At 42.4% G+C, this 24,515-nt stretch overlaps 2 protein-coding genes across 2 annotated transcripts in view; both read right to left on the bottom strand.

The window, feature by feature from the left end:
* The window catches only part of LOC134473783 (uncharacterized), a 49,725-nt gene extending 42,195 nt beyond the window's left edge, over nucleotides 1–7,530 (bottom strand). The window contains exons 1-5 of the mRNA XM_063239301.1: nucleotides 7,403–7,530; nucleotides 6,119–6,357; nucleotides 3,588–3,674; nucleotides 2,368–2,400; nucleotides 1,045–1,077 (exon numbers count right to left, since the gene is read on the bottom strand). Of these exons, the coding sequence (XP_063095371.1) occupies nucleotides 1,045–1,077; nucleotides 2,368–2,400; nucleotides 3,588–3,674; nucleotides 6,119–6,357; nucleotides 7,403–7,530 (520 nt within the window). The remainder of the gene's footprint in view (nucleotides 1–1,044; nucleotides 1,078–2,367; nucleotides 2,401–3,587; nucleotides 3,675–6,118; nucleotides 6,358–7,402) is intronic.
* A 6,769-nt stretch (nucleotides 7,531–14,299) lies between these two features.
* LOC100724492 (butyrophilin-like protein 1) lies at nucleotides 14,300–22,964 on the bottom strand. Its single transcript, XM_013156545.3, has 10 exons — nucleotides 22,618–22,964; nucleotides 22,081–22,191; nucleotides 20,181–20,531; nucleotides 19,023–19,304; nucleotides 18,693–18,893; nucleotides 18,255–18,275; nucleotides 18,144–18,170; nucleotides 17,948–17,974; nucleotides 16,219–16,245; nucleotides 14,300–15,548 (listed from the first exon to the last, which is right to left on the bottom strand). The coding sequence occupies exons 2-10, from the start codon at nucleotides 22,148–22,150 to the stop codon at nucleotides 15,022–15,024; spliced, it is 1,533 nt and encodes a 510-aa protein (XP_013011999.2). The 5' UTR covers nucleotides 22,151–22,191; nucleotides 22,618–22,964; the 3' UTR covers nucleotides 14,300–15,021.
* Between the last annotated feature and the right edge of the window lie 1,551 nt (nucleotides 22,965–24,515).

Genomic DNA, 24,515 nt, shown 5'->3' with positions numbered 1-24,515 from the left:
TAGCTAAACTTTGGGTGACCATTTTTTTTTTTGTCTTTTTAAGAAAGGGTCCCACTATGCAGTTCAGGCTGGCTTTGAACTCTCTTTATAGTCCAGGCTGGCCTCAAACTGGCCTCAGTCCTGGGATTACAGGCGCATACTACCATGCCTAGAAACATCAACCTTTTTGAGCATCAATGCCATCTTTTTTTTTTTTTTTTTTTTGAGATAACGTTTTGCTATGTAGTTCAGGTTGACTTTGAACTCCTGGTAGGGCTCATTTACAGGATGTCTCTTTTAAAGTCATGCTAGAATCTGTTTCTAGGTAGGTTTTTCAGGGAAACAATAGGTTGCTGAGGCTGACTTTAAGCGCGTGGTGATCCTCCTGCCTCAACCTCTGTAGAGTGCTGGGATTAAAGGCATGTGTCACTATACCTGGCAATTTGGTCTTCTAAAATAGTAAATGTAAGTTGCATGTCTTCTTACATTATACTATATAGCTTCCAAAATCTCCCTAAGTGACTTTTCACATATATTATTCCATTTAATCTTTATAACAACCTCTAAATTATATATAGTATTTTTTTTTTTTTGTACCGGGGATCGAACTCACCACCTTGCACTTTGCCAGGCAAGTGCTTGTGTTGTTGAGCTATATCCCTGGCCCATGTATGCTGTATTTTATCCTCACTTAAAACGTCTAAGAAGTTGTTTCAGGGAGGTTCTTCAGCCTTTTCAAGATTTTAGCGAGTAAACAGGAGCTGGAAATCCTTTAATGATCTTAATTAGGAGATTTCTAGTTGCCTTTTCTGAGAGAAATGCATGATCCTTTGCATATGCACATGCATAGGGAGGTTGATAAACAGTTGATTTAATAACAAATTATTCTAAAAGGAGGGCTGGGGATTTAGCTCAGCAGGATAAGCACCTGCCTGGCAAGCATGATCCCTGGTACCAACAAAACAAAACAAAACCCCCTAACTTATTCTAAAAGGGAAGTGAGCCTCCTTTTTTATAAATACCTCATTCTCCTATTAATTTTCTGGTAGTTTCCTATCTACTTACCTGCGCCATCTTCATAGTCCAGAAGCCTAGCACCTAGAGAAGGAAATAAAGAGAGCGCCATGGTTTTCTGTCCATGTTACTAGTGGGTATTAGGGTTTAAATATGAACCATCTCCCACAGACTCATGTACAATGCAGAGAACTTAACCCCAGTGCAGCAGTGTCAAGGTGGGCTTAGAGATGTGATTGGATTATGGGGTTCTGACTTTATAGGGGATGAACCCACCGATGAGATGATAATCCAGTGGTGTTATTGGGAGATGATGGGGACAGGCGGTGAGGCCTAGCGGAAAGAGGGGGTCATGAGGCTGGGGCCTTGGGGACCTATCTGGTCCCTGGTTCCTTCCTCTTTGGTTCTCTCCCTTTCTTTCTGCATCTGGGCTCCCAGAAGGTGAGCAGCCTTCCTAGCTGCACTCCTGCCATGAAGCTTCTGCCTTGCTGCAGACCTAAGAGCTATGGAAACAGCTGACCAGGACTTCAGTTTCTGAAACTGTGAATTAAAGTAAGCCTTTTCTTCCCTAGGTCTTTGTTTCTCAGATATTTTGTCACACTGACAAAAATGAACCCAGTGGGGCTTTCTGTAAGATTCTGAGAGTTAACGTTACTGTGAACTCCTGTGTTAAATAAGAATATGAATTAACTTCTGTTTTGCAGGAACTACAGATTGTGCATAAGTATCAGAAGTAGGTAATGATAGATAAGTGGTTATGTGGTCATCAGTGTTCAAATATTACCCAGGCTAAATGCTGATCAGAAGGAGCTTCAAAGTTGCTTTCACTCCAGCACCTGGTTCCTGTTTTCTCCCTTATTAATCCTGACCTATCTTTATAGCAACTTAAGCATCTTTCCAGATCTTAATATGGAAAATCTGCTTCGGCTACTCATATATTGAACTTGGCTCTGTACCTCTCAGTCACAATCACCCTATTTGCATTCGTGCTTGTCACCACTGGTCACATTAGATTCTTCTATACTGTCCCTTCGTCGAGATCTTCTTTGCTACTGGACTTAGGTACCAACTGCTGAAATGCCCAAACAGCCTGCTGTTTCCAAGGCCTGGTGTCTCTGTTGCTGCTCTCCAAAAGAAGCCTCAGAATCACATAGGCCTTCCCACGCTAATTTACTGTGCCCAACATTATCTGGTTTGCAAGGCTCTAAGGAACCTCTGGTGTATTTTTCTTAGTAATTGAGGAGTTCAGTTTTTGGAATGATACATTTTCTACCTGATGCTGGAAACACAACAGTACATACTTTTTGCTTCTGCCCTATAAAAAATTCATACATTCTTGCTTTATTTCTTTTTCTCATAGAGATAAGTACTTACTTTGTTCTGAACTGTATCTGGAAGCATCTATTTCTGTGGAAGAATTAGGCAGAAATGTTTCTGTTAATTACTTGTGGGAACTGTTCTGCCCTGACCCCTCTCTCCTCGCCCTAAATTATGCTTCTTTCTCCAAGGTGGCCCTGTGTTGTAACATGTCACTGATTCCCACCTCTCTTCAGTGTCCCCAGGAAACCCTGTTATACCAGCCACTTCACACTAATTACTCTCTGAAGGCTCACAGGCCTTCAGTACAGGAAACAGGGTGGGAATATAGATGATTAGAAGAAAGTGGGAGAGATACTGAGGAAAATCTGTGGGCTGCTGTGACTTAGGAAGGAGCCTGCTTTGGTAAAGCCCTTCTGTTCTACGCTGTTAAGCACTACATACTCGGGATATGTCTTATCACCTCTCGGTTTTATGTTGCTGGAAGTCTCCAGTCCTTTCCATGTAATACTAGATGCCGATGTTGACCAGTATCCTGTCTTCTCCATTCAAGTTTACTCAGTTTCCTTTGGAATTCTGTTACTATTGTTTTAAAGTATTTTGTTACTCTTGCTAAATTATGCTTGTGATTTCTTTGATGACAGTATTGAGCCATGAACTTTGGGGATGTAGCCATGCAAGGAGACTTGCTCAGTCAAAGATTTTTTGGCTCATGTATTTTTAAAAGATAATAAAATCCAACAAAACCAAGCAGAATAAATCCAATCAAAACAAAGCAGTGGAATTAGTACAGAACTCTGAAGCAGATACTAGGAAAACAACAATGGCTACCATAGTGTATCTCATTATCTTCACATTAGTTGTCCATTCCATCAGGCATAGTAAAATCAAACCAAAACCAAACAGAATAAAACCAGTCAAAACAGAATACTGAATAAAGCAAAATACTTCTTCATTGGAACAAAACAATGAGAACAATACTGAACCCCAAAAACAAGACAGAAGGAAATTCCCCACACCTGCTACACTGCACTCTGCTGTCCTCCCAGCGGAGCCCAGACCACTGGCCCCAGGCCCACAAAGTCAACCAAACAACACAAGTATCCAGCTGCCCTCATACCCCAGTTGCTATCCACTTGACTCAGTATTTGAAACCCAGTTCCAGAGTGTCGGCCAAGTCTCTAGCTACCTGATAGTCAGAAGCAAACTCAAGACTGTCTTCGCATCCTTCCTTCTGTGGCTCTGACAGGCAGCCTTCACCCTGACTCAGTACTTACCATTCTGTTTGCGTCGTGTCCATCTTGTTAACAAAATGGCAATAATGGCAAGTCCCAGGAGAGTCAGGATGACAGCCAGAGTTATTCCTAAAACAAAAACTCACCTATAGGTGGCGTATGTGGGCTGTGTCGTCAGATGAAAGTGAATGTTGATGTACCAGTAAATAAACCGTTAACATCACTAGTGTTAAATTACACAAATACACAGTAAACTGAAACGTCTGTAGACATATATCAAAAATAATATTCAACAATATAAATGACAATATGATTTAAAAGGCATCAAAAAGAAAAATCACATATAATATAGGAGTATCTAGGTTGTCTGAATGAAGTATCTAGCTAAATACAATCTGCATGAATCTCTCACAACTGTAATGCATAAATATGTGATATAAAATGACACAGCTGCAGAAGTCTCCTTACAGTAAGTCCCAAGACAGACAAAATTAAATTCTTATATTTAGGAATGCATACCTAATTGAATAATAATAGAAATGCAAGAGCATAGTAAACATAAAGTGGTATAATAGTAAATCTAATGAAGAAACAATTTTGCCTGGAAGAAACAATTTTAGAATTCTTAGAGTGCTGAGACTATTTTGTACCTTCACTACAATAAAAATTTTATGAGTACTTGTACTATAAAATTTAAATGCATAAATGTATTTTATATGCATTCTACAGTGAGTTATGTTTCACAACAGAAATTTGCACATAGGGTAAAACTTTCTTCTGTATTTAGAAATTCATTATTTGTGTTATTCAACTATGTTAACTCTAATTTACCCTCCATGTAACTATTTAGTGGAGAGAGTTGCCATATAATTGAAAAAATTATTCAGTATTCTTCTATTTAAAAATAATTTTGAAAATTGGTGTGATTATCAAGTATTATAGTAGATAAGTAAGATTTAAGGTAGAGAGACAGTTTTAGCCCCCAGAGATTCTTTTCACAATGCTTACTGTTTAAAATGGATACAATTTGATGGTATGTCATTTTGCTTATGGAGTCCATTTTAATTTACATTTATTAGAATTTTATTGATAAACATGATAAAAGGATTCACATTGTCTATTTAATTGTGATTTATTCAGATTCAATTCAGTGTGAGCCAAATAGCTGTTACTCTTACAGATATATAGTTTTTATCATATCACATTGATGACTTGGACAAGCCTTTTTCACCTACCAATGGATTATAGAATATCATATTTGTTTCTTTATGAATTACTATTCTCTCTGTAATGAGAGGTACCAATGTATAGCTAAATTATCATTTTTATGTGGTATGCTTTTGGTGAATTAACTTATAAAGTATCTCTAAATGTTATGTAAATTATGTCAGAGTTGAGTAGACTAGAAAATAACGTTTTCTGTAGAATATATTTCTAGTTGGGGCTGAAGGCATAGATCAGTGCTACAGTACTTGCCTGTCATGTTTGAAGTCCTGGGTTTGATTCTCCAGGACTAAAAAAATAAAATAACTTCCAATTGATTTATTTTAACACTAATTTTGCTTTATTCTGGAGTAAAACAATGTGAATCTGTGAAAATATTTTGTTAGTTGTTAATGGTCTATATGTTATAACAAATATATTGCTATTTTCTTGAAAATGTTCTGAAAGTTTAAATTCTCATTGTAATCCAACACAGAAAAGAAAATTTTCATCTTTAAGTCATATTGCTCATATAAATTTATTAAAGAGAATTATTTGTTTGTATAAGTTTAATAAGTTGCTGATGATTCTCCACTTTTCTGTCTGAATCACAAGTCTGAGTCTCGCCTGTGCAGCTTAGTGAGACCCTGTCTTAAAATAAAAAAAAATAAAAAGGGCTGGAGATACAGCTCAGGGTGAAGGGCCGGAGTGCAGCTTCTGGGCATGGCAGGCTAGGCACACGTGTGCTGAGTTTTATAGATGTCTGTCTTGTGAAGAATTCACCTGTCAAATCAAACTTCAAAATTTTATTCCTAATGCACCTCTAAAAACATCAATAAATAGTAACTCTGGCTTTAATTATAATAGAAATTTTTGACTAATATGAGATAACCCTCAGGGGAAGAAGAGAGAGCTGGGTGACGGACACAGATTAAGCCTCCAAAGAGTACTATCCCTTTTGAACAGTGTCAGAAATGCTTTTGCTATAGGGGAACTGGAAGATGACCTTACCTGATTTATGAGGAGGATAGGAATACATTATTATCTCTCAGAGTTAGGGCAGATCACAGAGGGAAGATGGTATAAAATGGGTAATAATAGAATAAGAAATTTCTCAGGTGCGTACTGTGGAAGATAGTTATTTTGCCTGATTACGTTAAGCTCTACAAACTGAAGAATAAACTGTTATTATTACTCTGGAGTTAAATACACAATGGGTTCTTTCCTTCTAGGTTCCAGAGTAATCCATGAGAATGAAATAATGGATGTAGTATATGGGGAAGAAGAAGGCGCAAAAAGCAAAGCTGCATTTGTGTCCCTAAGCGAAGGCTCCTGAGCCAGCAGGGTCAGGAGGAAAAGGTGGGCCTTACCCATGACTGCCATTTTCCAGATATTGTCTTCAGTGGGTTCCACGTCATCTGGATCCTTTGTCAAAGAGTAAAGGCCAAAGTAAAACAACTCAGAAACATAGTGTTTCCGAGCTGTGTGAACTTGGGTGTCAGGGAGGTCCTTGTAGACAAAGATGCAGAGTGTCTCTGAAGAATTGTGTCCCTCACGTTGATCAGACCTAAGCGGACTAAGGGAGCACAGTCCATGGAAGTTCTGGAACCTGTGTCATAATAAAGCCTTGGAACTTCAGAGGGGCAAGAGGAAAGGAAGAGGAGGACCAAGATGCTGGAAGATTTAAGAATAATCTGGTGGACATAGGCTACAGAAAGGGAACTCAATATCGGGCTTTAGAATAACTTGTAATTTTCTGGACATCTTGAGACCAAAGATTTTGTCTCTTTTTGTGGTTGAGAGCATTCCACAATAGGCATTTTATACATGTTTGATGCTTAAAATGAGAAGAATTCCTGTGTTCAAAAATTAAGTCCTTGAAACAAATGAAAGTGAACCGGTGAAGCTAAAGTGTCGGGACTAGATGACGTGAGGTTGGTGTCAGTACTGCTGGTGGATGATATATCACAAGCAGATGTGGAGAACGAGGGGAGGAGAAGATGAACACCTCTTACTGAGTGTCTGTTAACTGCACACCTTGGTGGTAGGGAGTCTGTAAACACGAACACAGTTAATCCCCTGTAACCCTTGTAATGCAATCCTTCATGTGGAGAGAGACATCTGAAGTGACTCAGCCAACAAGTGGAAGAGTTTCTAACTCCAAACCCTGTACCAATGCTATAAGGAGGAAAGAAAATGGTGATTTTACAATTGTATTTGAGGAAATCACAGCATAAGACACAAAGTTACCCAAGGTTATAATGACTTTTTTGCCCCTGGGACTGTTTGTTTTCTCATTTTGAAGTTCCCTAAAATCTTAAAGATATACTAAGCCTGTAATTAGGGCTTAGATTTATTTTTCTCCCTCAGAGACTATCCCCAAACTTCACAGACTTCCATCCCCACAGAAACAACACTGTTAATTGGTTTCCATATCTATAAACTTCATGCATGCATGAATGATTTGCATGTTAACGGAGCCCACTAAAGGTGGACAATAGGAATACACATCCTCCACCCTTTGTCTCAAAGGTACCCCCAAGAAACCACAACTGTCTCCGTCCTCAGGCTGTGATGAGCCTGAGTGTCCATGCTGATTCTGCATGAGTGCCATACTTCTTTTATTCTGCTTAACCTGTCTGTGTGCTTCTCACCCATGTATCGTCAAATGCTGCTTCTGTGATGAGGGTCTGTGAGCCCCCTGCATTGGGCTGGGTGGTGAGTTGAGGTCCCCAAATCCTTTTTGGGGGACCTCCTCAGATCCTGGCTGGTGACAATTCATATTTAGCTTTTTTTGAAGGTTTAGTTGATGGAAGGAGTCATTTACAATTTTACATATGTGAATTTAAATTGATAGGATTTCATCCGTATTTTAACTGTGTTCAAACGACTCTAAGACACACATTCTTCAGTTAAATGTAACTTTACACAATCATTAAAACTACTGGGAATCCAAGAGTAAATTGTAACAATCAGTTATATCATTTTGACTCCATCAATAGCATACCACGGTTGAATTGTTAGTATTGGGTTGTATAACACCTCACAAAACAGTTTGGGCACTGGACTGGGTCTAAGGAAGTCTCTAAATCTGAAACAAGGAGCTTGACTCACACTTTTGTAGAATAAGTCTTCAGGTTCTCTGACTCCTGCTGTGGAAAAGGAAATTTTTGGATGAGGCTGTGGGAGGCAGGGAAGGGTGTGTAGTGTTAGGCAGATTTACGATGCTTTCAGGTGAAGCACGGTCCTCAGAGAGATGAGGTACACTGCAGTTGGAACTGGGGCCCTTCATATGTTTTGGGCAGTGGAAATCAATGATCTGGTCTTTAGTCTTGTCTAATGGGTGGGGAGAATGGTTTGCCTGTACCAAGAAAGGTCCATTCATACAGGAAATCTTAATTTACAGACAAACAAGTGGTTTATTCATAGGTGAAAGAGGACCATTTGCAAATAGGAAAAGGAATGGCTGAACCTATTTGAAGATGAAAGAGAATTGTCCAGGCTTATTATATTCTGGGAGAAAAACCCCCAAAATACCATACTTGTGTCCTAAAGCTGCAATTTTCATTTTTAAAAATATGATTTTCCTCCTATCTTTTTCTGCCTAGTTTTTTTTTGTTTTGGTTTTCAGTTTTGAGACAGGATCACCTTATGTACTTCAGCCTGGCTTTGAACTCACTATGTAGCCAGGCTGGATTCGAACTCGTGGCAATACTCCTGCCTCAGCCTTCCAGGGGCTTGGATTGCAGGTGTGTGCTACCACACCTGGAGCATCTGCCTAGATTTTATTTCTTCTGTTCTCCCTCAGTATCTCAGCTTAGTTTGTGAATTACAACTTTCAATTTTGGATTAAATGTAATCTGGGTAGAACACTATAATGGAGGAAACAAGATAATTTTATCATATTGTGGCAGGGGAAAAATAACTCCCAGCTTCCCAGATATCAGATGTGCCAAGTTTGTGTCCCCCAAATATGGAAGATGGATTTCAAGTGACAAAGGAGCAGAAAGGTTTTTAAAGACAGAGCTTCTGGGAGACAGGAATTGGCCTGGAAAGGGTTGCTGCGTGCTGTTTCTCCAAGAATGTTTTGTGCAGCAAAGTCACAGTAGGAGCACAATGTGGGTCACAGGCAAATGTACCTCCTGATGTATGAGATGTCACACATGCCAGGTTTGTGGCCTCATGGCTTTGAGGAATGAAGTCACGAGCCACAGGCAGAGGTTAGAGGTTAGGGAGTTTAAGTAGAAGTAAATAGAAGGGCTTTCCAGAAGGGGCCTCAAGTGGGTGGGTCCTCCATCCTGAGTCACTCAGAGGTCAGGTGGGGTGCGGGAATTCCTTAACTGTGTAGTGGCCCCTACCACGGGTATCTCTCTTATATTAAAGAACGGCCATTTGAATTTCAGACTCTCTAACTAGACTTTGCATATGTAGTTTTTAATAGGAAACTGGGATTTTAGAAAAAATAAAACTGGTGGTTTTGCATTATGGTTTCCTCCGAACTCAGGAACTTAGTGGGGGTTGGTTACTTCTCAACTGTCCTTTTCTATGGAATCTGCCTGATCCATCTCAGAAGGCCACATCCACTCATAATTTTGCTGAGGGCTCTGTCAATATTGTCAGTATTCAGATGAATGGGGAACGGGGAACAGCGTCCATTTCTGAACTTTTCATTTGCCTGGGCCACTTGCAGGAGACAGTTCTGAGCTGCGTGTAGTAGTGGGCGTCTCTCTGTCTGAACTGCGTGAAGAGCACAGGTATTTCCAGAATTAGGATTGGAGTTGATGAACAGATGGTCTGTTTGCCTCCTCCACCCTGTCCACAGGCAGCAGCTGTTTGACACTGAGAGGTCTGAGCGCTCCCAGTAGGGGTGATCAAGAACTTGGGTTGGGGTGAACGTTGCTGTGCACCTCTGTGCCCCTGCAGCCAGCACATGGAGAATGGCTATGTCAAGGAATACCCTTATTTTTCCGTGGGCTTTGAAAGAGTTTTGTAGGGTATATTAGTCTGGGTTGAAAATTGTTTTATGTCTTGAAATGCTTTGCTGTAATGTCGTCTAGCCTTTGAGGTTTGTGTTGACAAGTTTTCTGTAATCCTAATGAGTTTACTTTTACAGGTGATTTTTTTTTTTTTTTTGTCTTTTTCCTTTTTATCGGTACCGGGGATCGAGCTCATGACTGCCTGCTTCCAAGGCAGGCGCTTATGCCGCTGAGCTAAACCTCCAGCCCCTACAGATGATTTTTAAAAAGTTTTGTCTGACAGCTTTTAAGAATCTGGGGCCGGGGATTTGGCTCAGTGGCATAAGCACCTGCCTTGCAAGTGCACGGTTGTGAGTTTGATCCTCATTACCAAAAAACAAACAAACAAACCAAAGAGAATCTGTCCTTGTGTTGTACTTCTGGGGTTTTGACTATGTATTATGGGGATTTTATTCTTTTCTTGTAATTATTTAGAGTTCAATGTACTGCCTCGCTGTACTTTGAGTTCTTTCCCTATTCATGGAAAGTTTTCTGTAATTATTTCTGTAAACAGATTTTTATTCCATGTGTGCTGTCACTGAGTTTCTCCCTAACCCCACATAGCCTTTGGTCAGTCTTGTACACATGGCCTGGTGGCTGTTTGATCAACGTTCTTATTCTTTTATCGTTTTTAAGGTATTGCTGGGCATGTTTTGTGTTTCCATTCTGTCCTCAAGGTCTGGCAGTTTCTCTTCACATTGTTCACCTCTGCTGTTCATGTATTCGACAGGATTGTTTATATCCAGGGTTCTCTTTGGCACCATTTCATGGAGTTGTTTCTTCGGTAAATTTGTCATTAATATTTTGGACGGTTTTGGTCAGCTTTTGTAAATTTTTATTTGATTCTTCTTCATCCACATTCGTCAGTTTGCTTGTTAGTTCTGCTATCTGATTACAGCATTCTCAAGCTCACCAAGTTGCTTGCCTTCTCCTGTAGTCATTTTGTGCAGCTCAGCCGTTGCTTGGTGGATTTCCTCTTCATCATTGCCACTTGGATCTGCTGTGGGAGAGCTGGAAGTCTTTGGCAGCATTTTTTTGCTCTGGTTTTTCATATTGCTGTGGGTATTTTCTTTTTGTGCTGAGGCTGGAGGTCAAATAGAATTAGGAGACTTCGTTATTGGTATGGCTCTCTTCACATAGGTTTTGTTCTCCAGGGATGTGATCTTGGCTTTGTTGAGAGGCATTGTCTGTCATTCACCCTGTTCAGTTGGACCCAGTCGCTGTGTTGTAGGAAGAGAATTTCAACTGATTATAAGAATTTCCATAGATTCATTCATACCTCAACTGTGAACATTACAACTTGTTTTGACAATTTTGCCCTTTTATCAGTGTGCTCTAGAGGTTATACTATACTACTGTTAGTAGCTGGTCTGTGATGTGAAGGGAAAGGGAAGTAAAGAGGAAGTAGAGAAGAGGTTGAGTAAGCAAGAGGAGAAGGGTTCAGGAGAGATGTTAGCAGGTTGGACCTGTTGAGAGTATGCTGCAGTTGGGGTAAAGTGTTACTGTTGAGAGTGAGTAAGAGAATAATTACGGAGGCAGGACAAGGGATACAGGGGAGGGAGATGTATCTAGAGACTGAAGGGGACTATAAAGTTGTTGGAACCTATTAATATATTTGTAGTTTTGTTTACATCCTCTAGGCACAGTTCTATTAAGGGCTACTGTGGCATGGCCACGAATGGTTATCATTCAAGTTACAGCAGTGGTCTGTCCTTCCTCTCTTCATACCTAAGCAGGCATCTGCTGTATATGGGTCACATGGAGGGTGACAAGGTGATAAGCGAGGGACGGCAGGCAGGAAAATGAGGAAGAGCCAAGAAAAAAGAAGGAGGAGGAAAGAAGGCTAAAAAAGAAAAGAAGCAGGGTACGGAGGGAAGAGGAATAAAGAAAAAAACTTAAACCAAAAAGTAAACTAAAAATAACATTGAGAAAGAAGTAAGAATCAAATAAATGAAGAGAGGAAAAAACCAAAAACAAGCCACAAAGAGAACCCAGAACAGACAAACAAGCAAGGAAATAGAAAACCTCTGGTGGCCTCTGTACCATGAATGCAGAGCCCCTTTCCCTTGCCTTTGTAGGTCCAGCCAGAAGCTGCCTAACTGCTCACCTGGTGGAGGTCGCCTCTTTAGACCCACCTACGGCCGCAGGCTGTGCTGTGGCTGTGGCCAGCTGCACGCCTTTGGGCCTGTCCCAAGACCTGACCACTTCAGTGGGTTCGGAAGGAGGGGATGTGCTGTAATTCACCCAGCACCTGGTTCTCTTTGGCCAGTGCCCACCTTTCCTGTTAGCTGCTGGGCAAATCGCAGGACAGTCTCCCTCCAGGGCCTTTTGTGGCCTTTGTCACCAGACACCCCGGTTCCTGGTGGCTCCCTCGTTCTTCTGTGCTCAGACCTTTACACATCCCTGACTGCTGAGCCCTGCTTTCCTTCCTGGAGGACTTGGCACTCTGCCTCCTTTGCCCACCCTGAGTGGTGGGCAGCGGGTCAGGGCTCTTCCTGTTGCAGATCTCTCTAGTGTTTGGGGTGAAGATCTTCCCAGGGTTCTGAGAAAGCGTCCATTCTACACCCACTGTGCTCCGTCTCTCCCTCATCCCAGTGTCCCCATGGATCTGACTTGCAGACCTTCGTCAACAGGGTTACCACTGCCCACAGTTTGCAGCAGGCAGTCTCTCTCTGCCTGGCAGGGCTCTCCTCATCAGCAGGGGGTGGTGGGCAGAGAGTGGGGCGCCGCAGGGACACAGTGTTCTCTGGAATGCTAGAATCATGGGAGGGAGAGCAGGAGGGAAGTAGGACCAGTTTTGTGTTGCTGTCTCTCCCTTTCTTGGTCCACGGCTTCCCAGGAGTCCCAGTTACCCGTCAGTTCTCTCTGAATTTTCTCTCCCCGCTGGAAGGGACAGAAAGCGGGTTCCTGTGCTGTCTGTCCTCAGGCTGTCAGAGCTGCTCCCACGAGGCCATCTGCCTGGGGTCAGTGGTGTTGGGGAGAGATGTAGACTGTGGTAGCCCTGCTTATTTTCATTATTTATTTTTCCAACAGCCCAGGTATTTGGTTTGATCTAGAGGATCTGTCATTCAGATTAGTTTTTCCTACCTGGGTGTGATCCCCCCCTCCCCGCCCTGCTGCACACCCCGTCTCAGAATACCTCTGTTATCTGTATCTCTCCTTTGAGTTTCTCCAGTCATTCTTGTTGGAATCTGTTGATACGTATTTGCATCACTTTTATTTTCTCGACTTACATTTTTCTTGCTTCTTTGCATGCTGAGCCATTTTTTCCCCCTAAGACAAAGGTCTTGCTATGTAGTTTGGGCTGGCTTTGAACTCATTTATGTAGCCCAAACAGGCCCTGAATTTACAGTGATCTTCCTGCTTCAGCCTCCTGAGAGCTGGGATTATAGGCATGCTCCACCAGATCCAGCTGCTGGGCCTTTTCTGGTGACATGGTACCTTGTTGACCTTTGTTCTGGGATGAAGTTCTGATGTTTGATAAGGTATTTGTGAAACAATGTGTTTGTGAACAACTAAAACCCTTTGGGTCTTGCTTTTAATATTTGTTCATCAGGACTAGCTTAGCCCTGAGTAATGCTGATTATTTCCTGCTGTCAAGACAGATCCTTCTGAGTATCTGATGTCCCGGTGTCTAGGTACCTGACGTGCCATGAATTTGCAGTTTCCAGCCTTGCTGGTAGAAGCAGCACAGCTGTCTATTTCTTCTAATTACTTCATTTCAGTGTAGAGAGCACAGGGGGGAAAATGAGAATGTCCTTCTCTTGGTTGCAAACATCCATACTTAGAGTCCCTCAAACAGAAAGTAATAATTTCCCTTAATAAGATTTTAGCTAAAACAATGAAATTTCTCTTTCTTCCAATAAATACAACAAATGCTCTCTTTTCATTCTGATTTCCTTCTGTTCAGCATTGTATTAATGCTATTGCATTTGTGGAGATAGATTGAGATTGATACTCTTTTTAAAATGATCTTTGTGTTGAATATATAGTTTAGCTTGTTATTGAATTATGGTGTGTTTTCTCTTTTAACGGTTAACTGTAGTATACTTTTTGCTGTTGAGAAATGTATTAGTTACTTTCTTTGTTACTGGGGTGAATACCCAGCCACCCACGATTTAAAGAACGAGAGGTCTATTTTGGCTCACAGCCTATAGAGGTTTGAGGCCATCGTTAGCTGGCTCCAGAGCAAGGCAGCAAAGCAGAGGTGAATCAGCTCATAGGGTGGCAGTGGGAAGCGGAGGGAGAGAGATCAAGGAAGGAGGAGGGAACTAGACTCTCCCGGGTCATATGCCCAGTGATCTACCTCCTCCAACCAGGCTTCACCTCCAAAGTCATTTCTAGCTATAAATGCATCAGTAGACTAATCCCTGATCCACACCACCCATCAAAAGCCCCAACTATGAGCACGTTAGGCTTTGGAGGGATATCTAGATATAAACCATAACAAGAAACATGAGATCTATTTAATTTTTTTTTTGAAAATTGCTTTAGCGAAACTACTTAAAGTATAGTTAAAAGACCAATATCCATATATAGTTTTTTCCCACTAGTTTTTAATGAAATGAGTATAGAAACATAGTTAAAAACTTGTAGAGTACCAGGTGTGGTGGCAAACACCTATAATCCAAGTACTTGGGAGGCTGAGGCAGGAGGATCATAGTAAATTGGAAGTACTTAGAGAATTTAAGGCCAGCCTGCACCATAAAGTAAGACCTTGTTTCAAAAAAAAATACAGAACAAGTTCATAAGAGTAATTTCATTCATGTTGAATTAATAATATAATAAGTGCCACTTGTAACTATATATCCCCCCCCCCTTTTTTGGTACTAAGCATCAAACTCATGACCCTGTGCTTGCCAGGCAGGTACTTGTGCCACTGAGCTAAACTCCTGGTCCTATATTTTTCATTTTTATCCATGCCATTTTCCTAAATCAGTGATATACTGGATACAAAAGAAAGAAAGAAAAGAAATATTTAAAGAAAAATTTAAAAATATAAGAAATATTTAAAATATAGAAATATTTAACAAGAAATATTTAAAAATATAATTTTGCAAAACCTGGAAACATGATTCTTCTTTACAGATAATTTGCAAAACAGGGCTTTTTGTCATCAAAAGCTTTGATCATGGAGATTCGTGGGGTCTCAGCTGAAGGGCTCCTTAATCAGTGGTGTCTGAGGCCACAGATCAGGGCTCCCATCTTATAGAAAACAAGCTATTGTCTTTCTCATGTATCATCGCTCTCCAAGTCACCTAACATTTTGAAGTTGGAGAGAGCTCCATGCTTCCATGTTTAAAATAAGGATAGAGTGACCCAGAGAATTTGGACTGGTTGAAGGAAAAGATGTGGGAACCATCTGTCATGTTGTAGAAAGAAATATCACTATCCTCGATATCCAAGAATAGCATAATCTTACAGGGACGCTTTTCTACTGAGACATGCTTTTCTAGGAAAATGTTTTTGGAACAACAGGCAAGAGCCTTGTATTTATCTCCCTTCTTGACCAAGACTCTGAAGGTCTTTCTTGATGGCTCTTCGAATGACTCAGGCCCATCACTGGGCACCTCATAAATGCCTACAGTCCATTCCTCCACCTTCTCGACGTCCACCTCCCAGTAATGTCTTTTCCACAGGAAGCCTTCCTGACCAAGTGTGATGAGGTTGCAGTCTCCTTGCTTATCGCTAAGAGGTAGTTCCTGTGTCTCATCTGTGCAGTTCTCTTTGCTCTCTGGGTCAGAATTGTTTGACTGAATCATTTGGTGCTTTGTAATCACAGGAGCTAAAAGAAGAAGAAGAAGCACACAGTAACATATAACGTATTTGTAAAAATATGTACAAAATTCCAGAAAGCTATTGTACTACAATGTTGAGCAGACTATGAGGAGCTGGCAGTGAAGCAGCGCTTCTCCTGTGAGTGTGCTGGTGCTATGTGAGCTCTCATCACAGATCCTAGGCTCCTTGCCCCATTTTATCTTACTTATGTTACAGTCATTCTCTGAGCACAGTACCAGGGAAAGCCAGGCCTTTCAGTGATTACTTGAGAAACTTGTTCTTTCCATGTTCTCTATAAATTAAAACATGTTTCTCAATAACGGGTTGCACATAGACTAACTTCCTTGAAAAGAGCAGCTGAGCACTTGCTATTAGGAGCATTTTTAAATTAATGTGGCTCTCCTCAACTGAGGGACCTGTTATTATCTCTTTACAAAACCAAGTGGATCCCCAAGTGGAAAAGCTGGGAGGGTATGTGAAGGTGAGGACACCATCAGACATGCGAGACTTGGCAGCAATTCCAAGATCAGGCCAGCACTTAGCAGTGTTCAACTCTTTCTTCACCAGGATAATGGTGCCTCTGTCTTTTCACCTGGAAGTTGGAATTAGGGAGAGAAAATAGGGCAAGAGGAGGGGAGGTTGGATAGGAAACAAAATGATGAACAAAAACAACTCACCAGGCTTGAAATGTTCCTTTCTCCAATCTGAAAAAGAGCAATATACATTGAGAGCAGGACACAAACACAGCTAGGATATGAAAAGGGAAAATATACATCCTTCTCTGCTGAACTGCCTTCCTCTTCCAACTTTCCTGACTTCCTTGTAAGGCTATCAAATTTTCCTTGGTACTATATTTCCCTCAAAATAAGACCTGGTATTATATTAATTTTTGCTCCGAAGGCTGCAGTAGAGCTTATTTTTAGGGTATGTCTTATTTTTCTGTGTCCAGAAATCTACATTTGTTCATGCACAAAAAAAATTACATTTGTTCAGATACAGTCCTGTCGTCATCTGGAACATCATCCTAATGCTCCAAACCCTGACTCCAGCTGGAATTTCTCTCAACTCCATTTCCTGCAGAACTGTTGGCCCAGTCTTTCATGTCCAGCAGCAGAGATCTTCTGAAATGAGCACGTCCTGTCCCTGTGCCCTGCTGTACTGCACTGGCAACACAGCTGTCAGGGATTTTAGCCCACCAGCTCTTCCCCCAAGTCACAGCCTCTTGCATGCTGGGGCTCACAAAGCAACCACTGAATCAGGTGTGAACTGAAGATTCGTAAAGAGCAACAAAAATGGTAATGGGTAAGAATGATGATCCACAAAAAAGGGGTGAGAAATTGCAGGCATCAAAATTCAAAAACATTTCATTTCACACAAGTGCATTGAGTGTGTGCACTGCGATACAGGATGCACTGAATTATTAGGATTCCCATCAGGCGCACCCACTTCTGTTTGTCAAGTGCTCATGCTATTCACGCTTTGTGTCTGTGTGCACTGACTGATCAGTCAGCAGGAAGACTTGAGTTTCTCTGCTTACAAGGTGTTGACCTCTCATCTAGAAGTGCTTGGGTATTTAAAAATAATTATAATTTATATTGTCATTTTAAGTATTAATCTCAATACTTGCTTTTAACTATATATTAAAATTATTTTATAATCCAATGGGCATAGTAAATGTGTCTGTCTGGTTGATGGTCTTGACTGGGACTTAGTTTTGGGATACGGCTTATATTCCTGAACATCCTGAAAAAGCACGCCAGGGCTTGTTTTCCAATTAGGTCTAGTTTTGGCACAGAAACAGCAGGACAAGTGGGCTGCTTTCTGTGTTGTCTCAGGTTAGGATCTCTGCCCTAATTCAGTCTGATGCTTGTGTACTGAGATTCTCCTACTTGAGCCAGGTCTGGAGGTCACCTGGAACAGCCAGCCAGGGCCGAAGGTGCCTGATACTGTGATCTGTGCAGCTCTCTTGTGGATGGCGCCTGGGAAATGCGCCCCCCTTTTAATCTCACTTTAGTCTTCTTTCCAAAGAAAACCTTCTCAGACTAAAGTTTCAGTATATGGCTGAGGGCTTTACATAGTCTATTATTTCACCACTGAAATAAAATCTTTTATATTTTTCTTCAGAGTCAGAGAACTGCATTATTTTCCCTGAATTTACTTCCAAGATAGGTACGGGACAGGTGATTTTATTTAACATTCTCATAGAGTCTTAGGACTCATACTTAATTTTTTGAAAAGTACTGTACTTTGTTGACCTCCTTCCATTAAGGAGTTTGCTGCTGTTTGTAGAACCTGTAAACATCTGAGTCCAGAAGAACATGTGATGTCATGTGTTCTTTATGCATCTGCTTATCACACTCATAAACCAGAGACACTTGGTAAAATTCAAGGCTGCAGTTCACTTACCAGGATATAGCGGGGCTTTCTTCCAATCTGAAACAGGAAAAAATCCAGGCAAAACAAGATTAGACACTACTCTGTGGCCTCGCATTTCACTCCTTCCCTTCTTCTCCCACTGGTCATTAAACTTTTCATAGTCTTTTCCTCAGGGAATGCTGGGCGCTGGGGCATCTAGTGGTAGGGGCACTGTAGAATTCCTTACCTTGGTTGTATAATTTCCTCCGCCGTTCTGAAAGAAACAGTGTAAGTGAGAGCTCCAGAACGGGTGCCAGAAAGACAAATGATAGAAGGAATGGGAAGAAGCGGGACTCACCCAGTTCTGCCTCGAGTTCCCCTGAAAGAGGATGTAGAACGTATCAGACTGGGTTTTAGCAGAGTTCAGGAGTAGCTACATGAATTGGGCTTGGGCTTGTGAGTCCAGTCTAAACTGAGTTAAGTTTTCTTAGATATGTCACAAGCTTATTCCCGAAGGAGAGGAGGTAGAGGAGGGAAAGACATTTGCATTAGAAGCCACAGCATCACAGAGAGAGAGTGGGGTGTTATTAGAGGGGCCGCACTGCAGGGCCTGGTGCCCACTGCCCACTGCCCACTGCCCACTGACCTCATTTCTCATGTGGTTTTCTCCTCTGCACAAGACCTCCAGCTCTGCAGGATGGACGGTGCCCTGGGCCTCCCTTGAGGACCACTGGGATTGTGGATTCCTCTACCCCAGCTACCCCGCAAACCTCCTTACCCTATTGCTCCAATTTACCTTTAGCTTGAAGTACTAATTCCTTTTCTCTACTCATATGCTTTGCTTCGTTGTCTTCTTTTTCTTTTTCCTTTATTTGTTTCTCCTTGTTTTGATGCTCTCTCCAGCCAGCGTAGCTGATCCCAATGAGCAGGAGCCCCAGAATGGGGAGTGTCCCAGCCAGCGCCAACTTCCATGCAGACACCCTGGGGAAAAAGGGCTCTGGCAAGGGCACAGATAGACGCAGTCAGAGGCTGGCACACAGGGGTCCATGCCCCTCGCCAAGGTTCCCTTCAGCCTTGTTCCCTCTCCCTGCTCTGCCAGGGCCCCCTGGGGTTGGGCCTTGCACACCTGGGAGGAAGATGGTAGATGTTTTCTCCTGACCAGAGAGGGGATTTTGGATGGAGCAGGTCAGGTTCCCCAGGGAGCTATCTGTGACCACAAGGGAGGCATCCACATGGAAGAGCCCGTCCTCCTGCTGGGTATGAGACTCAGGGAGGGATGGCAGCTTCCTGCCTGTAGTGTCTGTCCACTGCAGCGTGGGCCTTGGGAACCAGCCACTCGAGGAGCACAGCACTTGGATCCCACCTTCCTTGGGTCCTGTCATGTGAACCTGGGGTGCGGAGCCCAAACCTGGGGAGAGAGGGCAGGCGCCTGAGGCCTGTGGGCCTCGGGGTTCAGGTCCTCTGAAGCTGGTGGCTGAACTGCCTTCCCAAGCCTCTTGAGAAGCCTGGGACTCAGAGGTCAGAACTTACTGCCTTTGCAGTACACTTGGACTGAGAGAGCTTTGGGATCTTTTCAGGAAGAAAAACAGCAGGAATCATAAAACTAAGAAATAGTTTTAATTCAATTATTAGTTATCTTTCTTCCCTGTTTTTTTTTTTTTTTTTTTTTTTTTTTTGTACCAGCAGTCAAACCCAGGACCTTGTGCTTGTGAGGCAGGCACTGTGCTGCTGAACTATATCCCTGGCCCTTTCTTCCCTGATTGAATAAAAATTAATATTTAGAGATATCAGTGTCTTTTACTGTTGAATACAGATGTTAAAACGTTCAAATGTTGTAACTTCTTTGTTATTTAAAAGTCAATGTTAGACCTGAGATTTAGCTCACTGGCACAAGTGCTTGCCTGGCAAGCGTGAGGTTGTGGGTTCCATCCCTGGTACAAAAAAAAAAAAAAAAAAAAAAAAAAAAAATCAGTGTGTGTTAGGCATGGTGGCTCTTGCCTGTAATCCCAGCACTTGGGAGGCTGAGACAGGAGGATCCCTGTGCATTTGAGGCTAGCCTGAGTGACAAAGTGAGTTCAAGGCCAGCCTCAATTGCATAGTGAAACCGTGTCTCAAAAAGCCAAAAACTGGAAGAAGAAAAAAAGCCTGTGTTGTGTGTTGTGTTACCATCATTGCATGGTTTAGAAAACTGAGGTTGTCCAAGTGTATCCCCGCTTCCAAGCCAGGGCCTCACTTCACCCTTCACTTCCCATCACGACCTGCACTCCGAGCCAGCTTCGCTTACCCACGACATTCAGCTGTACGAGGGCCTCTTGGGAGACGTCACCGTCTTCAAAGCGACAGTGGTACAGGCCATCATCAGAGGCCCGGACGCGCCTTAGCAGCAGTGCCACGCTCCCCGAGCCCACGGCGTCCCTCAGCAGCTCGGCCCTGCCCCGGTACTCCAGCATCTGCTCCCCGACCTGCTCCTGGCCCTGCCGGAACACCAGCACAGCGCGGGAGGGCTGGCCGTGGTACCACCGGATGCTCATGTGGGCCATGCTCTGCTCCGGGGCCAGGCGGCAGGGCAGGCTGGCATCTGCGCCCAGCGGTGCCACCACGGGCTCGGCTTGCCCCTCCACAGAAAGCCCAGATGCTGCAGGGAATGGAGGAGATGGGGGCGAGAGGTGGAGGTTGGCATAGGGAGAGGGGATGAAAAGCCCATCACTGTTTCTGTAAGTTTCTTTGTGGCATTTGCTAATAGGGTGCTATATGTCTTAAATTTAAATGTATGTGCAATAGATAGAGTAGTGGCCACATGTATGATGTGGAGTGTCAAAGCAATCAGGTGTGGCAGACTGTTTGTACTAAAATAGCTGAATATTCACTTTCACAGAAATTGACGTATAATGCTCTCATTCATGTCAGTGACTTTTCCCCACTCTATTGTGAATACATAAAATGTCAAATCCTCTTTTCTAAACTGAATATTTCTCATAATTCATGCACCAGCCTCTGAGCATCAGGTAACTAAGAACACACATCCTTTCGGTTACGATGGCACCTCAACCTGGAAATATATATATTGCCACCCCCCCCAACATATGTAGCACATATCTGGGCCCACGATTGTGGCAACTCTGTGGTAGAGGGGTTCAGAAAGGCACAGATTCTTTGCTGGCCTGGAGGACTGAGTGTAGAAGGCAAGGCATATGCACTTAGAGAAGGTGGCCCAGTCAGTGTGGATGGGGTACTCCTGGTTGAGGCAGTGACAGAGGTCAGTGTGCTAGCTGAGGTTGTGCTCCCTAGTCTTTCATTTTTCCTCTTACAGGTTGAGATACTATGATCCTTGAAAGGATGTGTGTTCTTAGCTACCTGATGCTATATGGATTATGACAGAAATTCAACTCAGAAAAAAGTATTTGATATTATATGTTCCCACAATATAGTGGAAAAAAACTTATTGACATAATGAGACATTATATATTAATTTCTGCAAAAGAGAATATTCAGCCACTTTAGTACAAATAGTCTGACAAACCTGATTATTTTAACACCATCCACCACCACGTCCAAGCTTTTCCCAAATGGCTGGGTGTTTACATAGCTTCCATGTTATTATGACAACAAACAGTAAAGATCACACACACATGTGCATGTGTGTTAGTGCACACATGCTCTCTGAGTTTCTCTAAAGCAGTTGGAAGGCTTTGGTCATGATGTCTGGATATTAAAAACTGTAACACTCACTACCTGCCATCAGATTAAAGAGAGGATGATAATGTCATTCTTATGATCTCATATCTGGGTTCTCTCCAAACCTGGAATCTGAGAACTTCACCCAGAGGGTTTCTTACTTTATGAAGGAACTGTTCATGTCCTGGAAAGATTAAGTGATTGGTTCAAAATTACAACTGTTAGGTGTGGAAGTCCTGAGTCTAAATCCTTTGCGCCCAGACTTTCTTGGCAGTGTGTGAATATTTTTAGCTAATGAGACATGAAAAATAAATGAACACAACTGCCTATGGTCGGTAAGGATTTTGATAAGTATCGCAGCTCTAGGTTTCCCAAGTCCGCCTAAGGGAGCAAGGAGTTTTATTTTACAGGGGGTTTCTGGGCCAACGGGTGACAGAATATTTTCACTTATGTGCCAGGGGCCAGGTGACACAAGCCAATAAATACAGTGCATGTGGCAGAACACTGACCTGTGGACAGCTGGAGGAGGAGAAGAGGGAAGAGAAAGCCAGCGGGAAGGCCACCGGGAAAATCCACCATCTTCAGTGCAGAAGGGAAGGTGTATTCCAACACGAGATACTCTGCAGAAGGCAGAGAGAAAGCAAAATTAGTGAATGAAGGTTCCTAGAGAAAATCCTTTTCCCAAAGACTTAGCTTTACACAGCTTTCCAACTTTGTCCCTCATCGGATCTTAGGACACTCTATCCGTTCCCTTCCCAGTGGATTCTCCTCTCTCCTGTGAAAAATAACCCCTTCTTCAGCAGTTGGGGAAAGTTACGCCATTCTGTTGAGCTGTGTGGACTCTTCTGCTTTTTTGCGGATCCAGCTTTTCTCCCAGCTGCTCTCAAAACTGGAAACCTGGAGTTCTGTGCTGGGAAGTGAGGGCAGGCAGATCTAGTCTACCTCTCTCAGCCAATGTATCTTCAGACTTCTTGCATGTACTTACTTGTTTACCATGAATAACACATGTGTCTTGTCTCCCAGGAAGGAAGGGACCTGTTTCTTACTGTATGTCTTAGAATTAAAGCAGCTCTTTCTTCAGGGTCCACATCTGCTGCAGATTACGTCTCTGTGTCATCACACGTTTCTCTCTCACCATCTCATTGTGGATTCCCAGAAGCTCTTGTCTCCTTAAGACACCTGCAAAGCCTGTCACCATTGAGCGTCTTCACCTGGTTGTTCTAGTGGTCAGCGTATAAAGGTGTAGCTGGAGCTGCAGTTTTCCAAGTCATCTCTGGGGATGGAAATATTCTCAGGAGAAAGGTCACCCTGTGATGCCAGGAGGCCCTAGCTTTAGAAAGCCTCTCCTTGTGTGTGTCTAAGGAGGAAAATGACAGCCCAGTTCCTGCTCTTCAGCTCCGTGGAAAGTGCCAGTCGTGGAGTTCGCCCTGGGGGAACTTTGGACTGGGCTGAGCTGCAGACCGATAGGAGTTCTAACAGGTGCCAGGGCTGGACTTCCTTCTGCCAGCTGCAAAGCACTGAGCCTCATTTTTCAGGGAGAAGGAATCATCTTCATGTGTGATACTCAAATTTGTGTGTCATCCCGACGTTCAGCTCAGAAAATCAGGTGGTTTAGAGAATAAAACCACAGAGGCATGCTGCTTCCTATCACAGCACAGCTGACAGAGCAGGGCATGTGCAAAGCTGAACCGGGGAAAGTCATTGTTCAGAAATAGAGCTATCTGTGTTCTGAGTGCTTTTGGGGGGGTTCCCAATAGTGGAATAGAAATAATATCATTTAACAGTGCTGGGATAGATTGTGCTTAAACGTTTTCTTTCTGGCTTGTTTCCAAGTTTAGTTAATGTTTCTTCATGTTATGATGTGTACAGATAATTAGAAACACAGCAGTTGACAGGTGTGGTAGCATATGCCTTAATTCCAGCACTTAGGAGGCTAAGGCTGGAGGATTGCTGAGAGTTCAAGGCCAGTCTGGGCTACAAAGTGAGTTGAAGCTGATGACCAGCCACCACTGCATAGCAAGACCCTGTCTCAAAAATAAGCCCACAGTAATTGGATAAATATTAATATTAAGATACTAGCAGTCTGGTCAAAGTGTTACCCACATCTTAAATAATTATTCTTTGAATCCAGTGAGATACAACCAAATTCATTTAGAAATAATGGGCTACAATAGAATGCATTGTTTTACAATATACACTTCAAAGAGATTTCAAAAATGCTTATACTAATGTAACTGCCACTTTGATCAAATTACGGAGGTTTCTGTCTCTTACAAAGTTTTCTCATGTTCGTTGTCAGTCAATATAATCCAGAAGAAATGATTTCTGTTACCGATCAGTATAGCTTAATCTCGCCTATTATAAAACTGTAGAAAAGCAAAAAGGAAATCGTACATATGTATGCTTTTGAGTTTGTCGTTTTGGCTAAGCACAATGTTTTTAAAGACTCTGAGTTGCATATGTCAGTCAGTGCTTTCTTTGTATTTATTGCCGCCTGTCATTGTGTTGCATGAATGTACTACCATGTGTGTTCTTGCAGATCCCATCAGGGCTGTGTACCCTCCTCATGCACAGAGTGCTCACCTTATTAGATGCACTCAGTCCAAGCTGGCCGGCTGTGTCCTGGGTCCTTCTGTTTCATTTGAGTTCTGATACCCAACTAATGCTTTAATTCTGACATATTTGGAATTAGATAGGAAAAGCTGAAGGAAAAAGACGAAAGGTTGAAGGAAACATTTGCCTATTTTTTTTGCTTTAAAATTTGTGATACCTGTACATCTATATTCTATTCTAAAATGTAGATAGATTAATACACATTTCCAACAAAGCTGGAAAAATGAATTGGAAAAGTTAATGTACATATCTTATATTTCCCCCAAACAGTAAGGAAGTGTTTTAAAATTGAGTAGTCTATGGGGAATATTTTGAGGGAATTATCCTGACT

Source organism: Cavia porcellus, unplaced genomic scaffold, assembly GCF_034190915.1.
Source record: "Cavia porcellus strain 051 isolate PalLab524CR breed Dunkin Hartley unplaced genomic scaffold, mCavPor4.1 scaffold_28, whole genome shotgun sequence".
Classification (NCBI taxonomy): Eukaryota; Metazoa; Chordata; class Mammalia; order Rodentia; family Caviidae; genus Cavia; species Cavia porcellus.
The sequence above is the reverse complement of the archived record's forward strand: the minus strand, read 5'-3'. Positions and strand labels throughout refer to the sequence as shown.

What these genes read in the sequence shown, in the direction of transcription:
- LOC100724492 (XM_013156545.3), bottom strand. Translation starts at nt 22,150, where the DNA reads ATGGTGGATTTTCCCGGTGGCCTTCCCGCTGGCTTTCTCTTCCCTCTT. An exon ending in ATCTACCATCTTCCTCCCAG is followed by an intron (nt 18,894 to 19,022) that starts GTGTGCAAGGCC and finishes TGCCCTTGCCAG; the next exon opens with AGCCCTTTTTCCCCAGGGTG. An exon ending in GAGGAAATTATACAACCAAG is followed by an intron (nt 17,975 to 18,143) that starts GTAAGGAATTCT and finishes TTCCTGTTTCAG; the next exon opens with ATTGGAAGAAAGCCCCGCTA.